Below are 24,355 nucleotides of genomic sequence, written 5' to 3'. Positions count from 1 at the left end.
CTTGGTATCTCATTCTCTCCAGAACTTGTTTTCTCTGTAGTGCACTGTCCAGAGTGCATTGTGGCTTTTGGCCCAAAATATTTTCTAATATCCATGATGTTTTGAGTAACTGCCTGGGTTTGTTTGAGATGATCTGAACTCAAATTCTGAGTCAGGAGGGTCGCCAGCAGAGGATCTTCAGTCTCAAGTCCCAGGGCCTTTAGAAAGAGAAAAGAGGCGGCAGCAGGGGCATAATTAATAGGGCTTTCAAAGAGACTCATAGCACAGAAGTCAATGTTTAGTATATTCTGGTTGAAGACTATAGATCTGAAAGTCTAAAATACCCTATTTACTTGTGCATCACCATAAATACTGTAGGGGAGCGAAGGTTGTCCCATCCCAAATTTGAAAAGTTACAAGTACCACTCTAATTAGTGAGATTGAAAGTTAGCAAGTGAAAGTTTTCTTGCAGTGTATTCGGTATATAAATTTGTCATGGTGGAGAAGAAGAGACTGAATCCCAAGAAAGGGCTGCTGCTGCTGATTATTGACAAGTAATGCTTCTATGTGCGTGTAAAAATGGATTTATATATCATAAATGACATATATTTTAAACTCAATTATTTCAAGCACTTAACCAACATTAAACCACATACACATCTGGAACAATTCAACACCAGATCCTCCAAAATATTCTAAAACCAAACCATGTCTGGTGTTATCACAAACTAAAATTAAATTAAAGTGTTGATGTTTGTCACCTCAATAAGGCCAACAATCCCAACTGTAAAACACTGTGCACAAACTTGTGCAAAAACATACTCAGAACCTTACTGTACCATAAATATTAAACTGGGCAGACCCTAATACACCAATATACCACCCAAACGGACAACATCACAGACCATCAACAATATGAAACAAGGGATCATATCACAATTCTCATGTACAGCCACAAAACATCCTTTTAGGGTGGATAGTATTCACAATGAGTTCCTTTTATTAATGACCAGATAGAGATAAGTGTTTTCAAATTTCAATTTTGGCACAGTATATGTCATCTTTATGACTATTGATGCATTCAAGCTTGCAAGTAATTAATTTGAAACTCCAAAGCCACAGTCTCACACTACCTGTGTATAAAACAGGATACAGGAAACGTTATCATCATCACCCACAGTTAAATGTGAATCTTCTTTGTAAGCTCTTTGAGCAGGGACTGTCTTTCTTCTATGTTTGTACAGCGCTGCGTATGCCTTGTAGCGCTATAGAAATGCTAAATAGTAGTAGTAGTAGTAGAATCTTCTTTCAGCATATAGAGTGGAGAAAAAAGGGGGGTTCAGTAATGCCACCCAGCCAGCCCAAGATGATCGGACTATATAAGGCGTAGTAGGCCCGGCGCAACATCATCTAGCCCACCAAAAACTCCACACTATTAAATGGCCAAAATTAATATAAAAAATGGACTTGAAAGGTCCTGAGGGTTAATAATGGACAAATTCCTGTATCCAAAAAGTTGAGATCACAGCAGTGGCATAGGAAGGGGGGGGTGCGGTGGGGCGGTCCGCCCCGGGTGCATGCCGCTGGGGGGGGGGTGTCGGCTCTGCTGGTTCCCTGCTCCCTCTGCCCCGGAACAGGTTACTTCCTGTTCTGGGGCAGAGAGAGCAGGGAACCAGCGGAGCCGACGCAGCTCCCAGCGACATGCACTCGGGGCAGTTCGGCCCTCCCGCCCGTCCCTCGCCGCTTTCCCATGTAAGTACATGCTCCGGGCGGGGGGGGGGGGGGGGGGTTCGCAGCGGCGACACGCCCCTGGTGTCAGCTGCCCTCGCTACTGCACTGGATCACAGTCTGTCATCACAAACAAAATAGGAAAAACCAAAAGCATTAGGGGCTTATAGCCCATTTAGTTATGTTTAAACAAAAGAGATGTGCATGAAACAAAATATTTAATTTTTTATTTTGACTTGTTTTAAAACCTTCAGGCTTCAGAGTCTGTCAGCACCTCTGCCTAATAGTTGAGATCACAGTCTGTCATCATCATCACAAACAATATAGGAAAAAAACCCAAAAGCATTAGGGGCTTGTTTGGCTTATATAGCCCAGGCATTTAGTTATGTTTAAACAAAGAGATTTGCATGAAACTTACAAAATATTTCTTTTTTTTTACTTGTTTTGTTTTAAAACCTGCTTCAGAGTCAGTCAGCAGCACCTACCTCTGTCTCCTGAAAAATCCAAGGTACGGTGCAAATTTCTGGAAGGAAGTGGGAGGGAACATCTCAGACTCTCAGTCTCTTTCTTCTTCTTCTTCTTGCCTTCCCTACATGCCCCTCCCGCGCGTTCCCGCCTCTGCGGAATAGGAGTACACCACGGGAGCGAGCGCTCGAAGAGGCTCAAGGCTGACTGGCTGCTGCCTGAGCTGAGGGCGAGCCCAGCCAAGGGGCGAAGAAAGAAGAAGCAGTAGAGCACTGCACTGCAGGCTCACAGGACCGGCGCGCCGGAACTCAACTGCCTGGGCTGAATTTGGGATGGCGTGTCCGTGTCAGCTCGGCATTGTGGTCGCGCGCGTCGGCGTTGGTCCGAAACAGTCAGAGTCTTTATGATGATCCTGCGGCTGGGCCGAGCGGCGAGCCCCGCGGGCGGAACTGGGGGCTGATGGCGTGTCGTGTCGTGTCGTCGTTGCGTCGTGGTCGGTCCGACCTGTCAATCATGATCCGATGGTCCTCCGGCTGGGGAGGCTTAGCCTCCCCAAACCTCTTATACCGGGCAACTATGCCTGCTGGCCACCTGAAGCCTGGAGCTCAACTCTTGGTGAAAAGTGGCCAGGTGCAGGTGAAGCCTAACTGTTTGTCAGAGATCTGCCCTGTATCTAGTGTGGGGTGGTTTTGCCTGCCACTGCCGCTCCTCGGCAGTGGCTCAAGGGCTCACAAACCCAGTTTCCAGCTTTGAAAACGTGACAACTAAGCTAAAGCATGTGTATTGTTCAGTATATGGAAAGCTGACCCCCTAGTGGTAGTACTGTAAGATGACTGCTAGGGATTAGACTGCCATTTTTGAACTTGGAGCCAGACAACGTAGGAGCAGAGGGAAACCACTCCCACCCTGGTCCACTACACACAAGAGATTGCCACCAGATAAGTCCTGTGGGTGATAGAAAGTGAAAGGGGGTGAGGGAAGGGTTTGTCTTATTTTTTAACTTATTTAATTTATTGTAATTTATTAACTGTCTTTATGAAAAGGATCACCAAAGGCAGTATACTGCGGATACAATTTAACATAAAATTTACAATTTTGATAACAGCATAACAATAGTAAAATGGCCAAATATGAGCAAAAGTATAATCAATGAGGTAAACCTAGAGATGACATACTGAAACCTAGTAATAGGACTAACATCATACAGGATCCGAAATATCCACATTTAACTGCATTGTAAAACAAATTACATAGCAGAAATGTGATAAATGTCAGTACAATAATAGACAGCATGGAAGAACTTTTAAATAGCATAAATACGACACTCAAGAAGTCATCACAATACCAATGAAACACCTAATAGGTATGTATTAGAATATTCAAATAAGAAATATTATGCTAACACTGTTGCAGGCAAGAGGGGCAAGGGAATCTTGAGGGGAGGGTGGGGGGGTTGGCCTTAGGGAGTCGGTTTACAAGAGGGATGGGGTGGGCAGGAGGGATCAGCATCAAGGATTCTGTTTCTAGGGGGATGAGCATCATGAGTTTTGTTCAGCAGGGGGCTGGGGCAGGCAGGTTGATCAGCATTGGGGGGATCTGTGTACATGAGAGATCAGCACTGGGAGGTTGGATCATTGAGTACTGGAACCCGCATAGCTAGGGGGCCAAAGATAGGACAGCCTTTTGTGCAGTCCTGTCTAACCACTTAGCTATGCAGGCAGCGGCACTGAAAATAGTCCATGCCTGCATAAGTGCTGGCTCCTCCCCCACTGCCTGGTTTTGGAATGAGCAATTAGAGCTGATATTCAACAGCGCTGCTCGGTTAAGTGCCGGCCTACTCAGCATAGTGTAACCAGGCAAGAGCCTGCCCTGCCTGGTTAAACTATTTTGGAATATCAGGCCCCTTGTTTCTAATAGATGGATGTTATTTTCCTTTAGGTCTGGGCAGTCCTCTTTCCATCTCTGTGAATGACTATCAAGACAGAGGGATAAGGGTCATGTGTGAATCTGCAGGATGGTATCCAAAGCCTGAAGTGACCTGGAAACAAGAAAATGGACACAGTTTAACATCATTATCTGAAACAGAAACACAAGAGCACAATGGTCTGTTCAACGTCAGAACTCACCTGCTTATGAGAACAAATCAGTATGGCAAGATTTCCTGTCGTATCAGAAACACCGTTGTGAACCAAGAGAGACAATCAGTGATTTTTATAGCAGGTCAGTTACAGTCACAAAGAGAAGCTAATATAAAGTGTGCACATGATTGAGACATACTTCATATCATGAAACTAGCAGCACCTCCTAGAATCATATCCAGAGAAGGTTGTAACTATGTGTATTGAAAATTTCTATATTTTGTTCAGATTAAGATTTCTCAAATATTAAAAGCCGAATTTTGCAGAAGTCATCTAGGCAGAAAAATGAGTTCTAATTTGGCAAGTTTACAATTTGGAAGCTATTTTACAAAAAGCTCTTTGAACTTGGAATCTTTTATAAAATAACTTTCCATAGCGTCCCTCAGATCAAGCCAGACACTTGTGGGTTATATCCGTCTACCAGCAGGTGAAGATAGAGAGAACGTCAGAGCTCTGCCATATAGGACCCTAGCAGCAGCCTCACTTTCAGTATTCTCTCTATCCAGCAGGTGGTCAGACGTACCCTGGCAGGCTCTGGATGGATACAGGCTCCTGGCCTTCATTACGGCACAGTTGAGCAATGGGGCTGAGTGGTACACCTGGTGGGGCCAGGTCTCTCCCCCCTTCTCCTCTTCTCCATTCTCCCTGCTATGGTGCTTTCTGGTTGTAGGTAGAGCAGCAATCTCCTGCCTCTTAAAAAACAAAAAGACAGCTTTGGGGAGTTTAGCATAAAACAAAAGTACCCAGAGGGGTACATTTTTAACTGGGGCAAGTCTTTTGGGGAGACCCCTGTGCAGGGGCTGTGGAAGCTGATGAGTTTTCAGTCAGGAGGTGCTGCTCTGCCTTTGCCTTGATTCACCCTGGAGTTGGTAAGTACCTCTTTCCCTCAGGGCTTGCACAGGATGTCAGTGCCGGTTGAAGCTGTGAAGCAGTGTGAAACCCAGAGAGCAGCATTGGGGGTGTGCCTCTACCCAGCCCAGTGCTCCAGTGCATCGGAGACCTGTTCCAGGACAGTTTAGGCAGGGTCCGCAGACCTGGCAGGGTCACGGCTACCATTTTGAACACACCGATGCATGTCAGTTTCTGACTTTGGGGCAGGTGTTACTGTGGGGAGAGGAAGTGTTCTCTGCAGTGTTCAGGATAACTAGGAGCATGACCGAGCTGGAGGTCGAGGGGAGGGGAGCCCTCTGAGATTCCCACATGTTTGTGTTTTTAATGCACAAAGCTTTTTTAAGTTTAAACAATTTTTATTCAGGATCAAGCAAATCCAACATCCAACAACAAAATATCAAGTCTAGACAAGATCTTCAGTCAAATATTGCAGAACAATAATCAAAAACAAGAGCTGAATCACATTTGATCCCGTTTTTGTTTTATGAAAATGTGCCCCTCCCTCCCCCCTCACTACCCTAGTCCTTGATCAAAGCAACAATGTGCGTTCAAAATCACTATGCACAAAGCTTTTTTATTGAAGAGGCCTCAGTTGGCCCGGCCCCCTCTCCCCACTGGAGGCTCTGGCAGGGGGCCCATGGTCGCATCTGGACCTAGCCAGGGAGGTGGATGGTTTCGCTGGTGTAGGACCTTGACTCAGAGGTCTGCGGGTCTATGGTCTCAGGGTGCTCATTGAGAGATCTCTTAGAGGAGGAGAATTGTCCCAGGATGAGGGAGACAACACCATGATGGCACATTTATTCTGCCAAGAAGAGTTAACCTCTCTTATTTCTAAGGCGATCTCAGATCAGTGGGATACCCCAGAGGCAGGCCTATGGGTGGCTAGGGCGATGGCCAAGTTGTATCCAGAGGAAGGTGACAAAAATGATATAGGAATTGCACCAAAAGACATATGAGTAGAGATTGGAAGACCTGAATATGTATACCCTAGAGGAGCGGAGGGACAGGGGAGATACGATAAATACTTAAATTTAAAGTTTAAATACTTGAAAGGTATTAATATAAAAACTGATATTTTCCAGAGATGGGGAAATGGTAAAACTAGAGGACATAAATTGAGGTTGCAGGGTGGTAGACTTAGGAGTAATGCCAGAAAATTCTTTTTCATAGAGAAGGTGGTTGATGTCTGGAATGCCCTCCTGAGGGAGGTGGTGGAGAAAAAAACTGGCAGAATTCAAGGTGGCATGGGATGAACACAAGGGGATCTCTAATTAGAAAATGAATGGTATAAAGAATCAAAACTTATATGTGCTTGCATGTCAAATGGTGCTTAGATGGCAACTCTGGCTATATCAGCTAAGGTCAGTGTTGGGCTGGCTTGTACGGTCTGAGTCCCGCATATAGCGATCCGGCTTAGGATGGGTTGCAGAGAATTTGACAGAAACTCCAGTAATTTGGAACATGAGGACATTGCTGGGTAGACTTTTATGGTCTGTGTCCTGCAAATGACAGATTCAGATAGGCTGGAGTGGGTTTTGACGGCAATCCAGTAGTTGGAACATAAAGAGAGAGCCAGGCAGACTTCTACGGTCTATGTCCCTAAAACAGCAAAGGAAGACCATGATCAAGCATATAATATCATGATCATTGTTGGTTTTAATCTTGAATTGAGAATGAATGAGACTGTTGGGCAGACTGGATGGACCATTCAGGTCTTTATCTGCCATCACTTATTATGTTATGTTACCACGTTACTTTATCTGCCTTCCATGACATACAGGACAGCAGACCACTGGCCTCATACTATCTGGTGACCAGGTTCATGAGGGAACTTGCTAACCTCCACCCGCTGGTTTGGCATCCACCCCCAGCTTGGGACCTAAACATTGTCCTCAGCCGCCTCATGCTCTACCCCTTTGAACCACTGGAAACTACAAACACCAAGTTCGTCACCTGGAAGACCATCATCCTCATTGCCATAAAGTCAGCCTGGCACATCAGCGAGCTCCAGGGTCTTGTGACCTACTTGCCATATATTCAGCTCTGCTATGACCATACTCTGCTCAGAACCCACCCCAAATTTCTGCCCAAGGGACTGCACCTGTGCCCTGTGCCTCTATCTCTACCACACATGGCCCTGGTGGAAGGCCTCCTAGCTCTTCATCTCCTTCAATGCCAACAAACCAGTTGGAAAGTACCCTCCCTTCCTGGATATCGGACTGCATCGCCTTCTGCTACGAGGAAGAGAGCCTATCTCTCCCCAACAGGGCCTCAGTGTACCAGCTATGAGCCATGGACACCACACTGGCAAGCCTCCACGACCTCAGTAGACAACATCTGCAACATCTGTGGCAACCTGCTCCTCCATACACACCTTCACAAGACACTACTACCTGGACCACCCTCTATGGACTACAAATGAGTTTTGACTGTCCTCCAACCGGCAATTGCACCATGGGAACCCAGGAGAACCAAGGGCTCTGAACCGTGAGGACATCATGATTTTGATGGCTTCACCCTCCATCTGCTGATGTGCGACAGTTCCACTTGTGGACATTATTGTTCTATATTCCTTTGCCATGAGCTCTTTTATTCTACTAGTAGTGTAATTAGGGAATAAGCTAGGAGTGCTCTTACATTACCATTCATTACCATTTAAGGAGGAATCACTACAAGGGTCATACAATACCTTATATAAACTAAAAGACTCCTTATATCAGACTAATATTCTTAATACTGCAGCAACTCTTACAAGTTTGAAAAACGTGAGAGCAAGAAAATTAAGTCAGCAGACAAGCAGCGAGTAGGGTGCTACCTAGTCTTTTGCATGGCGTGCCACATGTATGAGTATCTCCCAGTTGGTGAGATGTCATACGTGTGTGCCCGATGCAAAGAGTTGATAGACCTCAGAGAGCGTGTTCGTACTCTTGAGGCTAGAGTAGCAGACTTGGTAGAAATGAGGGAGATAGAGAAATTCATAGACGAGACCTACTGTTACGTTCCTCACCTGGTGCCAGGCCTGCGCAACCGATTCACCGGCAAGTCGTGGTCCGGCGAAGATACCCGGCCAGCTTGGTGTTGGCTAGCTTCAGGAAGGGTCTGTTTCTGTTTCCTATTTCTGGCAGCCGTCATCTGAGTTGGAGCAATGGCCGCAGCCATCTTGGATAGATCAGGCCCTGAGAAGCCATCTTGGAGTAACGAGGTCAGGAAGGAAGCCCATATTTGGACATAGGCATCTCTGCTGATGGGGGCAGCCATCTTGAATCAGCTGCACATGTTTGAGAGTGATTTCAACACTATTTAAAGCCCTGCCTCCAGTCCTTCGTTGCTTCGGCCTCAATTGTGTTTGAGGTCCACGCCGGTGCTTAACAGTAGGCCGAAGTCATGAGCTTACCAGACAATACCGAGCGTTCCAACCTGGCTCAGGTGCTACACCAGCAGCAGGCTCAAATCACTCGCTTTTCCAGTGCATTGCAGGAGGTCTGCAATCAGATTCCAACGCTCCAGCAGCAGGCGGTCCCGGATCCTCCGACCCCTGGGACGGGGTCATCCGCCGCCCGGCTGCGGGTTCCGGAGCCACCTCGTTTTGATGGTACCCCCGCAGCGTGCCGGGGGTTCCTGAATCAATGTCAGATCTTGTTCGAATTACAACCGGAGGCCTTCCCATCTGACAGGATTAAAGTGACTTACCTCATCTCTCTACTGACTGGTCCCGCGTTTGCGTGGGCATCCCCACTGTGGGAACAGCGGAATCCGGTCCTGGCGAACCTAGAGGAGTTTTTGCGGCAGTTCCGGATGGTGTTCGACGTGCCTGGCCGGCTTTCTTCTGCTTCGGGGGAGCTGCTGCGGATTCAGCAGGGCTCCGGGTCGGTCAGGGCGTACGCCATCCGGTTCCGCACTCTGGCCGCGGAGCTTCAGTGGAACCAGGAGGCATTGACGGCCATTTACTGGCAGGGGTTGGACGGCCAAATAAAGGATGAATTGGCCAGCCGAGAGATTCCTGCTACCTTGGACGGCCTTATTGCACTTGCACAAGGATCGACATCCGGTTCCAGGAGCGAGCTCAGGAGAGGGCCACGCCGCGGGTGGTGCAGAGATCCAGAGGCCTGCCCTGTCGTCCAGAAGCGCCGGGGTCCCGTGAGGAGGGTACGGAAGGAACCAAGGAGGAACCCATGGTAATGGCCGGCCATCGTCTGTCCAAGAAGGAGAGGATCCACCATCTCCAGAATTGGCTATGTCTGTATTGTGGGCAGGATGGCCATTTAACGCGTACCTGCCCAAAGAAGTCCGGGAGGTCGGGAAACGCTCCGGCCCAAGCCCTATGAAGGGGGTGGTTCTGGGCCGGTTGTCTGCCCTTCCCGACAAGTTGCTCTCCGTTCCTGTACTACTCCAAGGTGAAGGAGGCCAGGTTCATGCTCGGGCCTTACTGGACTCCGGGGCCGGAGGAAATTTTATCGATGCTGAGTTCCTGTCCCAGCTGGGTGGCTCCACGGTGCCCTGCCAACCGGAGCTCCGAGTGACCTCCATCCAGGGGGATAGTCTTCCCCAGACCATCACCCGGATCACCGTGCCTCTGCATTTGCAGGTAGGGGTATTACATCAGGCAGACATTCAGTTCCTGGTCCTCACCTGAGCCATTCATCCAGTGATTCTTGGATTGCCCTGGCTCCGTCTACATGCTCCAGTGATCGACTGGTCCACCGGTGAGATCGGGCAATGGGGCGCCCAGTGTGTCAAGCAATGCCTACAGCAAGTCAAGCCTCCCCTGTTGCTCTGCTTGGCTCAGCTTCAGACCCCGCCAAAAGAGCTGCCCGGGCTGCCTAGGGACTATCAGGACTTTTGTGATGTATTCAGTGCCCGGGCGGCTGACACGCTGCCTCCGCATCGGTCATTCGACTGTGCCATAGACCTCCTGCCAGGAACCGATCCTCCCCGGGGACGTCTTTACACCCTATCCCGTGATGAGTCCCGCACCATGAGGGAGTATATCCGAGAGAATCTCCTCAAGGGGTTTATCCAAGCTTCTACATCGCCGGCAGGAGCCGGGTTCTTCTTTGTATCAAAGAAGGATGGGTCTCTCCGTCCCTGCATTGACTACCGGGGGTTGAACAAGATCACGGTGAAGAACCGGTACCCGCTTCCACTCATCCTGAAGTTGTTTGACCGTCTTCAGGGGGCCAAGATTTTCACCAAGCTGGATTTGCACGGAGCTTACAACCTGGTGCGGATCCTGGAGGGAGATGAGTGGAAGACGGCATTCAACACACATGAGGGACACTTTGAATACCGGGTAATGCCGTTTGGCCTCTGCAATGCCCCTGCGGTATTTCAAAATTTTGTGAACGTCATTTTTCAGGATCTATTTTACACTTCTGTAATCGTGTATCTAGATGACATTTTGATTTTCTCTCCCTCACTGTCCCAGCATGTGTCCCACATCCGCACAGTGCTTCAGCGCCTCCGGGAGCATCGGCTATATGCCAAATTGGAGAAATGCTCGTTCCACCAGCAGAGTCTTCCATTCCTGGGGTATATCATGTCCTCCACCGGACTGCAAATGGATCCTGGGAAATTGACTGCGGGCCTTGCAGACGTTCCTGGGGTTCGCCAACTACTACCGGCAGTTCATCAAGGACTACTCCCTCATCACGGCTCCCCTAACGGCCCTCACGAGGAAGGGCGCTGATGTCAAGAACTGGACGCCAGAGGCGGTTGCTGCATTTACTACCCTGAAGAAAGCGTTTCTTTCTGCACCAGTCCTCCGCAGTCTGGATCCTACCCAGCCCTTCCTGGTGGAAGTGGACGCCTCAGCCTTGGGAGTAGGGGCCGTGCTCTCCCAGACATCTGCTGCCAGGAAGAAGCATCCCTGCTTCTTCTTCTCCCGTAAGTTCACCCCCGCAGAACAAAACTATATGGTGGGGGATCGGGAGCTTCTGGCACTCAAGTTGGCTTTCGAGGAATGGCGTTACCTGCTGGAGGGAGCAGCGCATCCGGTGACAGTGATCACCAACCACAAGAACCTATTATACCTCCAAAATGCTACCAGACTGAATCCTCATCAGGCCCGGTGGTCTCTGTTTTTTGCACGATTCGACTTCTGCCTGATTTTCAGACCGGGGGAGAAGAACGTCCAAGCGGATGCCTTGTCCCACAGTTTTGAGGCTCCCGGGGACCAGGAGGAACCATATCTTATGTTGAACCTGGCGGGCATTCCTTCCATGCCCGGGGCTAGCGCCGCATGCCAGAGGGCAGTACCAGTGGGTCTCCGTAGGAAGGTGCTACGCTGGGGGCACGCGTCCGAATTCGCCGGACACTTTGGATTCCACAAGACCCTCCATCTGATCTCGCGGTCGTACTAGTGGCTGCAGATGGCGCAGGACATGCTGCAGTATGTGTCCACCTGTCCGGTGTGCGCCCGAACTAAGAGTTCCCATCAGAGGCAGTGGGGCTTGATGCAGCCCATGCCGGTACCTCAGCAACCCTGGGAGGACCTGTCCATGGACTTTATCACTGATCTACCGACCTCCCAGGGCAACACCGTTATCTGGGTGGTGGTAGACCGGTTTTCCAAGATGGCCCACTTTGTTCCAATGAAGACCTTGCCCACTGCTGCCAGCCTTGCCACCAGCTTCATCACCCACATCTTCAGGCTCCATGGATTACCCCAAAGGATTATAAGTGACCATGGCTCCCAGTTCACCTCTCGTTTTTGGAGAGCGTTATGTTCAGCTTTTGGAGTAACCACTCTCTTTTCCTCAGCATATCACCCGCAAGCTAATGGGATGGTGGAACGGATCAACCAGACGGTGAAGGCGTTCCTCCGGGCCTACTCGAACCAGCGCCAGGATGACTGGTCCACCCTGCTACCCTGGGCGGAGTTCGCCTACAACAACAGTCTGCATTCAGCCTCCAAGACTACACCCTTCAGTACCATCTATGGGCATCATCCACGTCTGCCTCCGCCAATTTCCCCCGCAGAGGTCCCACCTCAGGTACAGCCCACAGTCCGTACGCTTCAGGAGGCTTGGAGGAAGGTTTCAGGAGCAGTTGCGCCAGGCAGCGGTTAAGGCCGCAGGAGACAGGCAGCTCCCACATTCCAGCCAGGAGAGAACGTATGGCTAAGCACCCAGTACCTGAAGCTGCGGCTCCCATCACTCAAGTTTGCCCCCCGCATCATCGGGCCGTTTGCGGTGCGCTCCCGGATAGGAGCGGTGACTTACCGGTTGCACCTACCCGGTCAACTCAGAGTGCACAATGCTTTCCATGTGTCCCTTCTGAAGCCTTTCCGCAGGTCCAAGTGGCATCCTGAACCCAAGAAGGTGGTTGTGCCCGAGAGTGATCCGGATCCCAAGTATGAGGTGGACCGCATCCTGGATTCAAAGCTGCCTGGAGGAAAGTTGTTCTACCTTCTGTCCTGGAAACACTTCGGACCAGAAGACAACTCCTGGGAGCCAGCCACTAACGTCCATGCTCCAGACCTGGTCCGTGAGTACCATTCTCTTCATCCTACTCGGCCCGGGCCAGGGAGAAGGGGGAGGCTTTCGGGGGGATACTGTTATGTTCCTCACCTGGTGCCAGGCCTGCACGGCCGATTTGCCGGCAAGTCGTGGTCCGGCGAAGATAGCCGGCCAGCTTGGTGTTGGCTAGCTTCAGGAAGGGTCTGTTTCTGCTTCCTATTTCTGGCAGCTGTCATCTGAGTTGGAGCAATGGCCGCAGCCATCTTGGATAGATCAGGCTCTGAGAAGCCATCTTGGAGTAACGAGGTCAGGATGGAAGCCCATATTTGGACATAGGCATCTCTGCTGATGGGGGCAGCCATCTTGAATCAGCTGCACATGTTTGAGAGTGATTTCAACACTATTTAAAACCCTGCCTCCAGTCCTTCGTTGCTTCGGCCTCAATTGTGTTTGAGGTCCACGCCGGTGCTCCTTATCTTCAGTTCCAGTGTTCCAGACCTCGGCTTGTTTCCTGGATCTCGCTTGTTTTGCTGCCTGCCTTGACCTTGGACTGTTTTTTACTACTCTTTGCCCTACGGATTTACCTGGCTTTTGGACTGTCTGTTTGCCTGCCTGTCTGGTCAGTGGTCGTGCAACTCCGCCAGTTCCTGAAGTCCTGGTGGCTGCCCGAACCTGGGGGCTCAACTCCCAGGGAACGGCGGTCGCTCCCCAGGTGAAGCTAGGGGTTGTCTGGCTGCCTGACCGAGTGTGGTTTCACTCCATCCTAGCCGTGCTCAGTCGGGGCACAAGGACTCACATTCCTCCAGTCCTAACACCTACAGGGATGTTGTGGAGAGGTCCCAACTCCAGTCAGGTAGCCTCTGTGTTGCCTTGAAGGAGGGAGGTATCCCAGAAGGTGAAGTACTCCTGTAGCCAGGACCTGCACACCTGGGAATGGACTATCCCCCCGCACCAGGGATATGTCTCCAGGTACTGCCTGCGAAGGAAAGCATACGACAGCTGTTGTGGTTGGTGATTCAATCATTAGGCATATAGATAGCTGGGTGGCTGGGAGGATCGCCTTGTGACTTGCCTGCCTTGTGCGAAGGTGGCGAACCTCACGCATCACCTAGATGGGATTTTAGATAGTGCTGGGGAGGAGCCGGCTGTCTTGGTATATGTGGTGTAAAGTGGATCCTCTTTCCTCAGTGGTTGCAGCTCTCCACAACCTGAAGAACACCTTCCCGTACTGCTCCTTTTTCCCTCAGAACAATGAAGCTTTTTATTGCCTAGGAGGGGCTTCCCTCCTTCCCTCAGTTGTGGCACCAAAACAGAAAAACAAAGCACAGTTATAGTTCACCTTTCTCAAGCCGGTTAGTTTCCCCGTCCAGGCTTCCACAGCTGCTCCCTCTCCCTCCCTCCTGGGGGAAGAGTAGCAGCAAATAAAAAAAAAATAAAAAAAAATACCCTGTTCAGTGTAGCGGGGTTTTCCAAAACACAGTTCACTTTTAGCCAAGCTTTTACCCCACTGCTCAGTTTGGCCAGGCTTTCAAAACACAGTTCAGTTCTAGCCAAGCTTGCAAAACACAGCTCAGTTTAGCCAGGCTTTCAAAACCCAGTTCAATTTAGCCAGGCTTTCAAAACACAATTCAGTTCTAGCCAAGCTTGCCAAAACCCCAGCTCAGTTTAGCCAGGCTTTCAAAACACAGTTCAGTTCTAGCCAAGCTTTCAAAATACAGCTCAGTTTAGCCAGGCTTTCAAAAACACAGTTCAGGTCTAGCCAAGCTTTCAAAACACACAGTAATGGCTTTGCGCGGGCTCAAAGCCTAGGGTCCCACCCTCTTGGTCAGTCATACTCCTACCTGACCTCCTCCCGCTTGACCCGGCTTGGCCCCGCTACTTCCTTGGCTTTCGCTGAGCCAGAGCTGAAAAGTCCATCGGCTCTTCCAGGGTGTTCTCCGGTTCAGTCAACTCCATAGGGCAAGGCTCACTCTCTGCCTCTCTCTCCTCAGGAGCCCAATCCATATTCTCCTCGCCCCGCCCTTCTCCCAGCTGCTCACCCTTTCTTTCATTAAAGCTCTTTGGTGGCTCTTCTTTCTCCACCCACCTGTTCCACCACCTCTTCCACCAGGTTGGAGAATCAGCCTTATTCCTTCCCCTGCGGCCCTCCTCTGGAGACTCCTGGGAATGCAGATAGTTTCTCTTATCCCCGGTCTCCCTTGGGGCATGCTGGGAGTTGTAGTTCTTTATTTCTAGTTTTTTCCTGGGGAATGCCTGCCTATAACGGGGGTATTCTGGCCTATCCCAGGGTTCCTTTGGGGCCTGTCCTACATACTCTTTACAGTGGGCACCAATGACGTAGGAAAATGTGGGAGAGAGGTTCTGGAAGCCAAATTTAGGCTTTTAGGAAGAAAGCTCAAAACCAGATCCTCTAGGGTGGCATTTTCTGAAATACTTCCCATTCCATACGCAGGGCCTAAGAGACAGGCAGAGCTCCGGAGTCTTAATGCGTGGATGAGACAATGGTGCAAGGACGAGGGATTTAGATTTGTTAGGAACTGGGCGACATTCTGGGGAAAAGGAAACCTATTCAGAAAGGATGGGCTCCACCTTAACCGGGATGGGACCGGGCTGCTGGCATCAACATTTAAAAAAGAGATAGAGCAGCTTTTAAACTAGGAACAGGGGGGAAGGCCGACAGTCGCACAGGAGGGTATGGTTCGGAATAAGGTATCTTGCAAGGATATCGCCCAGACAGGGAAGACAGGGTTTATTGATAGTGAGTATGAAAAAGAGACTGTAGTATATTCAATGTCCATAAATAAAAATAATAAAAACCAGATGAAAGATAGCAAATTAGTACTGACAAGTAAAAAAACATGCTGTAATAAGGAATAACAAGCCTAGCTTGAAGTGTCTATAAGGAATGTCAAGTCAGATGCAAAGTGCTGATAAGAAAGACAAAGAGGGATTTTGAAAGAAAGATAGCGTTAGAGGCGAAAACTGATAGTAAAATTTTTTCTAGATATATTAAAAGCAGGAAACCAGCAAAGGAATCAGTTGGCCCGCTGGATGACCGGGGTGTAAAAGGGGCGATCAAGGAAGACAAAGAAATAGCAGAAAAACTAAATGAGTTCTTTGCTTCGGTCTTCACCGAGGAACATTTGGGTGGGATACCGGTGCCGAACAGGGTATTTGAAGCTGAAGAGTCGGAAAATTTTAATGAAATATCTGTAAACCTGGAAGACATAATGGAGCAGTTCTGCAAACTGAAGAGTAGCAAATCTCCTGGACCGGATGGTATTCACCCCAAGGTACTGATAGAACTAAAAAATGATCTGGCAGAGCTACTATTAGTGATTTGTAATTTATCCTTAAATCAAGCGTGGTACCGGAAGATTGGAGGGTGGCCAATGTAACGCCGATATTTAAAAAGGGTTCCAGAGGAGACGCAGGAAATTATAGACCGGTGAGTCTGATGTCGGTGCCGGGCAAAATGGTAGAGAATATTATCAAAAACAAAAGTACAGAGCACATTCAAAAGCATGGACTAATGGGACAAAGTCAGCATGGATTTAGTGAAGGGAAGTCGTGCCTCACCAATCTACTGCATTTCTTTGAAGGAGTAAACAGACATGTGGACAAAGGTGAGTTGGTTGATATTGTGTATCTAGATTTGATTTTGTGTATCTAGATTTTCAGAAGGCGTTTGATAAAGTCCCTCATGAAAGACTACAGAGGAAATTAGAGGGACATGGGATCAGAGGTAGTGTCTTACTGTGAATTAAAAACTGGTTGAAAGATAGGAAACAGAGAGTAGGGTTAAAGGGTCAATATTCGCAATGGAGAAGGGTAGTTAGTGGGGTCCCTCAGGGATCTGTGCTGGGACCTCTGCTTTTTAACATATAAATGACCTAGAGATGGGGGTAACTAGTGAGGTAATTAAATTTGCCGATGACACAAAGTTATTCAAAGTCGTCAAATCGCGGGAAGATTGTGAAAAACTACAAGAGGACCTTACGAGACTGGGAGACTGGGCGATGACGTTTAATGTGAACAAGTGCAAAGTGATGCATGTGGGAAAGAGGAACCCAAACTATAACTACGTCATGCAAGGTTCAGCGTTAGAAGTCACGGACCAAGAAAGGGATCTAGGTGTCATCATTGATACGCTGAAAACCTCTGCTCAATGTGGACCAAGAAATGGATCTAGGTGTCATCATTGAAGATACGCTGAAAACCTCTACTCAATGTGCTGCTGCAGCTAGGGAAGCAAATAGAATGTTGGGTACCATTAGGAAAGGGATTGAAAACAAAAATAAGGATATTATTCTGCCATTGTATCGCTCCATGGTGCGACCGCACCTCGAGTATTGTGTTCAAATCTGGTCGCCTGAAAAAAGATATAATGGAATTGGAAAAGGTGCAGAGAAGGCCGACAAAGATGATACAGGGGATGGGATGATTTCCCTATGAGGAAAGGCTGAAGAGGCTGGAGAAAAGGCAGCTGAGGGGAGATATGATAGAGGTCTATAAGATAATGAGTGGAATGGAACGGGTCGATGTGGAGCATCTGTTTACATTTTCCAAAAATACTAGGACAAGGGGGAATGTGATGAAGCTGCAGTGTGGTAAATTTAAAACGAATCGGAGGAAATCTTTCTTCATTCAACGTGTAGTTAAACTCTGGAATTCGCTGCTGGAAAAAGCGGTTAAGGCGGTTAACTTAGCGGACTTAAAAAAAAAAGGTTGGACGGCTTCCTGGAGGAAAAGGCCATAAAATGTTATTGAATGGACGAGGGAATAATACGCTATTTCTGGGATGGGCGGGGCAAATTGCTTGTTCTTTTGGCCGCTGTCGGTGACAGGGTGCTGGGCTAGATGGACCCTTGGTCTGTCCCAGCATGGTGATGCTTATGTGCTTACACACTATGCTGATTCGGTTATTCTTTGTCATGCTGATATGGTTATTGTTTGTCATGACGTAAAATGATAGATTGGTTGTATTCTAGTTTTGTTTTGCTTTTTTGCCATTTTGGTACTACTGTTCTTTTCCATAACCAGATTGCCATGTTGGTAATGCTTTTGTTTGTCATGTTGGTTACGTTCTTTTTGCATGTTTGGTCTCCAGTGTGGACATCAATAAAGTTAAAATTCAGTTAATGCCTTCTCTGTCCCCACAGTCTCATCCTACCTCAGCGGGATAGTGGGCTCTTAAAGAGGCCCCTTCTATGGGCTAAATATCACCTACTATCTAGCCCCTTCTTACCCCTCAGCTGGAGAGTCACCAGTGTGTGGCTGACTCATCCTACTTGTCCACGGAGAAAGAGAAGTTACCTGTAACAGAAGTTCTCTGTGGACAGCAGGATTAGTCAGCCACACAGACTCTCCCTCCTCCCCTACAGATGATGCCACATGGTCAAGCTGGGAACACCTGAGGGGTAATGGGTCACTCAAGGGTATATATAGGGCAAGCACGTATGCTCAGAAGGAGCCTTCCAAAAGGTTTTCCTCTGAGCTCTGAGTGAGCATATCCGTTTCTGGGCTCGTTGGATGACATCACCAGTGTGTGGCTGATTGATCCTACTGTCCACAGAGAACCTCTGTTACAGGTAAATAACTTCACTTAATACATTTCTGTCCATTTGCATATATAAATCAGATTTTTACATATGCAATTAATACCTAATGCTTCTAAAATGACATTCTAAGCGTGATATCCTAGAATAATTTTAAAGTTTATATCACCTGGTTTAAATTCATTTTTCAGATGCATTTTATCAGCGGGTCTCCCGTTGGAAGGTCTCTGTGTCCATCCTTCTGGTATCTGTACTAATCCTGTGTGGTTTCTTAGTTATGTTGGTTGTTTACCACTTGAAGAAGGAAAGACAAGTGAAAGGTAAAGTATCTCTTCCCCATCCTAGTTCCTACCCCAACCCTGGCAGCATCTCAGGAGGTTCACAGCAGTAGAGAGGAGGGGAACAGTTGGTGTAGATGGTTGGAAGGATCCCACCAGAGACTGACAGCTGTGAGAGTAGAAAGACAGCTTTAGCTGAGACTAGGGTTACCATGTGTCCGATTTTACCTGGACATGTCCTCTTTTGAGGGCACTGGGGGACATCCAGGTGGGTTTTTCCAGCCTGCCCATTTGTCCAGGTTTGCAGGCGGGCTGGCTGGTGGGCCTCAGGGTGCCCTCCCCTCATGTACCGTTATCGTGTCCTGGTGGTCTAGTGACCTCTTTGGGGCAGTGAAGAACCTCAGTTTTTTCTGCCCAGCGCTGCCACTGACCACTCTCTACTGGTGCTGCTTCAAAATGGCTGCTGAGACTTCAAGTGGTGGCCTCATGAGACTTCTGTAAAAGTCTTGCGAAGTCACCGCTTGAAGTCTCAGAAACCATTTTGAAACAGCGCCGGCAGCGAGCGGTCAGCAGCAGCACCAAGCAGGAAAGAGTAAGGTTGTTTCCTTCCCCAAACAGGCCAGTAAACTACCAGGGCATGATAATGGTACGTGAGGGGAGGGGTGGGGAGGAGATGTGGATGGAGTCAGGAGGGGTGGGTGGTAGGAGTGAGTTTTAAAAAAAGGTGGGTGGAGGGAGGCTGGTAAAAAGATTGGGGAGGGGGATGTACATGGGGAGGAGGGAGGGAAAAGAGGGATCTATATAGAAGGGGATAGAGAGAAGAGAAGGGGATATGCTGCTCATGGATGGGAGGGAAAAAAAGGGGGACATGCTCATGAAATGAAAAGATGTACATGACATGCTCATGAAATGCTTAGAAATGTAGATTTCATGAGCATGTCAAGTACATCTTTTCATTTTGTATTTAGCAGAGTATGGAAGAAATGCATTTCAGTTACTTTACCAGAATTTTCACTGCTTATAGCATCTGGCTTTCTGGGGGGGGGGGGGGGGTCAAGGTGACTGTGTGACACAGGGGCAGTGGCGTAGCAAGGGCGGGGCGGTCCGCCCCAGGTGTCAACGGGTGGGGGGGTGCTCCGTCCATCCCCCCCCCCCCGGCATGGCCCGGCACCTCCCCTGGCGTAGACCCCACGGCACAGCGCCTCTGACTCCCCCCCCCCATCCGACAGTCCCCACCTGCCTATCAGCTGAGCTCCGTGCACCCGGCACCTCGAATCTGCAGCGCTGCTGACTGTAGAAAAAGAAAATTGTTTCATCATTGGCCCTTCCCTCACACTGTGTCCCGCCCTCTGATGTAACTTCCTATTTCCTCAAGGGCGGGACACAGTGTGAGGGAAGGGCCAACAACGAGACAATTTTCTTCTTTTACAGTCAGCAGCGCTGCAGATTCGAGGTGCCGGGTGCACGGAGCTCAGCTGGTAGGCAGGTGGGGACTGTCGGGGGGGGAGTGAGAGGTGCTGCGCCGGGGGGGGGGGTCCACGCCAGTGGGGGTGCCGTGCCACGCCGGGGGGGGCACTGTGTTGCACTGTACCTGGGGGGGGTGCGCGCAGCGCCGATCTGCCCCGGGTGTCAGCCAACCACGGAAAGCCACTGCACAGGGGTGGAGTGGGGCTGAATTTTATTTTCTGTCCTCTGCTTTGTCACGCCAAATATGGTAACCCTAGTTGAGACCTGACACATTTATTCAATTTTAAAGGTTATTAATACTTTATCATTGTTTCATTTTAACATGATAAATGGGCCATGCATTCACTAAGCATGTCACATAGCACAAAGTGAAGTTGTGGTTGATGTGAAGTTCTTAATTTTTCTGTGATTCTGATATAACCAGGTTAGTGTTCATATACAGATGATGAGAGTAGATTTAAACTACGAAGAAATAAAGCTAATAATGAGATTCATTAGAACCAACAAAAAGATCAAACAATTGTACACATTGCTTTCTCTATTTTTCATCTGATGACAAAGCAAAGCCAGCAGAAGACTGTCTTTGAGTGGTGAGACTGTCCAAGGAGCAGGAAGTAGCAACTTAGCCCCCAGCGAGGTGTAACTAACTTTAAAAGAATAGCACTATGCTACTCCTTGACATGCTTTTCATTTGGGATTCTTGATATACTACCTTTCTGTGGTACAGCCAAAGTGATTTATATATTATATACAGGTACTGTAGGTAATTTTCCTTGTCCCTAATGGGAAGAGAGGAAGTGAGATGAACATGGATGGAGGGGTGGAGGGAGAAGAAAAATGGTGGACATGGATGGAGGAGAGGGAAGAGAGAGGAAGGAGATGCATACTGACAGAGATGAGGGAAAGGGAAAAGAGGAGAAAAACTACATATGGATGGAGAAAATAGATGCTGGATGGAAAGGAGAGACAGAGAGGGGGTAGACGCAGGATGGAAAGGGGGGAAAGTTAAATATCGAGGAAAGAAGAAACAAGAGACTGGGACCAACACAATTAGAAACGGTAAACGGCCAGACCACAAAGGTAGGAAAAAATGAATTTTATTTTTAGTTTAGGATAAAGTAGTGCGGTAGCTGTGTTAATAAATACATAAAATGGAAGTAAGATGATATGTTTACTGGACTAATTTTAATACATTTTTGACTAATGTTTGGAGACCAAACCCTCCTTTCTTGTGTCAGAACAGAATACCACAACAGCAGTATACTGTCCTGACCTGAGGAAAGAGGTTTTGGCCTTTGAAAGCTAATTGAAAAATGTATTTAATCCACTAAAATGATATTATCATATTTTCCATTTTTTGTTTTATTTGTATTTGTTAACCTATAGTATAGTGATAGAAATATGTCAGTTTTTGAAATTTGCATCATTTGCATCTTTTTATATTTGCACAGTACAGGGGGACTGAGGGGTGGGACTGTTAAGGGAAGAAGTCCTGGTGCAGGTTGCAGGCAGCCTATAAGTGGCGCTGCCACTGCCCAGGTGAAGACTGCAGTAGACAGAATTTTAAGGCATTTTGGGGGGGGGGGGGAGCACTGCCTGTAAAAAAAAAAAAATTTCAGCACCCCCAATCATTTTGAAAAGTTGGCTCCTATGGCCAGGGCGTGTCTGGGCTTTGGCATTGAATTTCTGGGTTTGCAGGAGCCAGCTAAACCTTAGCTGGTTAAATGCTAAATATTGGCACAACTAGCCAAGTGCCTACTCCACCCCCAAGAATGCCTCTCCAAAATAGCTGGTTTTGCGTTTGGAACTAACTGGTCATTTTCAGTAGCACTAATTGGTTAAGTGCTACTGAAAATTAGTGGCTACCCCCAAACAGGCGATTTCACTGGCCAGAAGCCATTTCTGGCTGGTTAAATCTGTTTGAATATTGACCCCGTGGAAGGAATTTTATAAGAGAGCCACCTGGTTTCAGAGGGTAAGTATGCACCTACTTAGGCACTACTTTATGAAAATACATATTATTTCAGAAGCCTTAGTCACAATTTGGACATGCATAAACCAACATGTAGATATGTTTAAATCCTGATTTACATGTGTATGGCAAGGGGATGTGGTTTGAGCTACTCTAGGGTGAGACCAAAAGATAAATTGTATCCCTGTTTCAGAAGTGGAGTGGAGGAGTGGCCTAGCCTATGGTTAGTGCAGTGGACTTTGATCCTGGGGAACTGAGTTCGATTCCCACTGCAGCTCCTTGTGACTCTGGGCAAGTCACTTAACTCTCCATTGCCCCTGGTACAAAATAAGTACCTGAATATAGCTATGTAAACTGCTTTGAATGTAGTTGCAAAAAAAAACAAAAACACAGAAAAGCAGTATATCAAGTCCTATTTCCCTTCCCTTTAAAAAAAAAGATAAAAGAGATCAAGGTCAGGATTCACAGCTGCTCCCTGGGATGTCTAAGTCTCAGAAAAGAGGGATTTGGGGAGGTCAATCCCTTAATCCCCCTGGGGACAATATTCAGCCAGAGGGAGGCTGCCTGCATAAGTTGGTTAGCGCTAAACCTAGATATTCAATGTCTGGTCATTTCCAGTAACCAGCATTGAATATCCAGGTTCTTTTTGGCTAGTGCTAACTTAACCAACTAAGCAAATATTCAATGCTGGCCGGTTAAGTTAATAGTGGGCAAAGATAGGACTGCTATTTATGCGGTCCGATTTGCCCATTAAACATAACTGGACAGCACTGAATATTACCGGTTATCACTCAGTATTGCCGGTTAACCTTTCGGCACTGACCATGAATATTCAGCTAAGATAACTGGTTATCTCACACTGAATATTTGCGTTTAGGAGCTGAAACGCTATTTAACTGGTCAGCAGCAATTTCTGGCCAGTTAAATAGCTTTGAATATCAGGGGAGGGGCCTGTGTTTTTATGTTCCCCAAAATTGATTGTGCAGGACTTTTGCAGACTCTTTATAGACATTCTGAAATATCTATATAGACTTTAATCTTCTTGATCCTTGAATAGAGATTGGTGTTGAAGAATGTTTATGGGGATGGGGTTTTTCTTCGTTTATTTTTTTGATGGTTTGTGATCTGGGATGATTAGATTCTTTTCTATCCTATTTTTGGCATTCTTTTCTATTCTCAGATTTATGTAGTTTTAATATGATTGTAAACCGTTACTATCTACTTTATTAGCTAGGCAGTATAGCAAATTTTTAAAATAAACATAGACATCTACGTAGCCATGTTTTCTCCATTGATGTTATCCATGTTCATCTTTGTAAACTGATGCTCCCACCATATGTAAGTGGTGCATACACATCAATTCCTGCATGTATTTTAGAACATGCCTCGAGTCAGCATCCTATTCTAAAATACTACCGGAATTGTAAACATCCTGACGTGGATGTTTCGATTCCAATTTCTTACATTCTATCTAAAACTCCTTGGCCACTTTGGGATCGATGGAAACGTACTTAATTGGATCAAGGGTTTTCTAACCACCAGAACATACCAAGTAAAATGAAACTCAAACATATACCACCAGGGGCGTAGCTAAGGGTGGGCCTGGGCCCACCCAATCTCAGCTCAGGCCCACCCAGTTTTGCGCCAGCGAAAAGTACACAGCAAAGCAGCAGCTGAACGGGCCACAGCCGTAGTTTCTGCCGTCGCGGTGGCAGCCTGCTCAGCTGACGTCCCACCCACCTGCGTTTTGCCAGTCTCGACAGCTCTTAACTTCTGGTCCTCCTCCTCCTCAGCTAGCGCTGCCTTCTATCCTATGCCACGGCCGTGCGCGCTGCCTCAGCCTCGTTCTCGCGACTCACACTAAAATAAGAAGCTTAGCTGCTGCATGCGCCGCAGCCACGCGGCACTGCCTGCTTCCCCCCGGTCCGCAGTGCACAGCACATGGCACGATGGTGCCGGCCGGGCCACATGCAGTGCCGTATAGGAAAGGCTGCTGTTGACCTGGCTGTGTCGTGGGCTTGACTCCTTAGTCCACAGCTGTGCCTGCCATCCACGTCTGGGTCTACTGTCTAGATGATTCAGTACCGGTTGGGTTAAACAGTGAGTCACTCGAATCTTCGATCACAGTCACAGTATCACTCCCCTGCCCCTGCAGCCCCACAACACAGTCTGAGTCAGCTACAGGAGCCAGGGTGCTGTGCACCACGTGAGACGTGCAACTGCAAGCAGCTACACAGCACACCAGGTAATAAAATTTAAATACATTTTTTTATGTCATGTAATTTTTGTATTCAAAATGTTGGCTGGTGGTGGTGGGCTTCTGGATGGGGGTGGGTTCTTCACTGCCTAGGGCAAAAAAAAGGTATATTTTAATCATTAAATATATCTCTTGTGCCCTAGGCAATGAGGAGCCCATCTCCAC

General features: G+C 48.0%; 1 protein-coding gene across 1 annotated transcript in view; it reads left to right on the top strand.

The window, feature by feature from the left end:
* Positions 1-24,355, top strand: part of LOC115464432 (butyrophilin subfamily 1 member A1-like) — a 68,635-nt gene that overhangs the window by 31,562 nt on the left and 12,718 nt on the right. Inside the window, exons 4-6 of the mRNA XM_030194814.1 lie at positions 4,111-4,392; positions 18,408-18,536; positions 22,838-22,853. Of these exons, the coding sequence (XP_030050674.1) occupies positions 4,111-4,392; positions 18,408-18,536; positions 22,838-22,853 (427 nt within the window). The remainder of the gene's footprint in view (positions 1-4,110; positions 4,393-18,407; positions 18,537-22,837; positions 22,854-24,355) is intronic.

The sequence above is a fragment of the Microcaecilia unicolor genome, chromosome 3 (assembly GCF_901765095.1).
Source record: "Microcaecilia unicolor chromosome 3, aMicUni1.1, whole genome shotgun sequence".
Taxonomy (NCBI): Eukaryota; Metazoa; Chordata; class Amphibia; order Gymnophiona; family Siphonopidae; genus Microcaecilia; species Microcaecilia unicolor.
The sequence above is the reverse complement of the archived record's forward strand: the minus strand, read 5'-3'. Positions and strand labels throughout refer to the sequence as shown.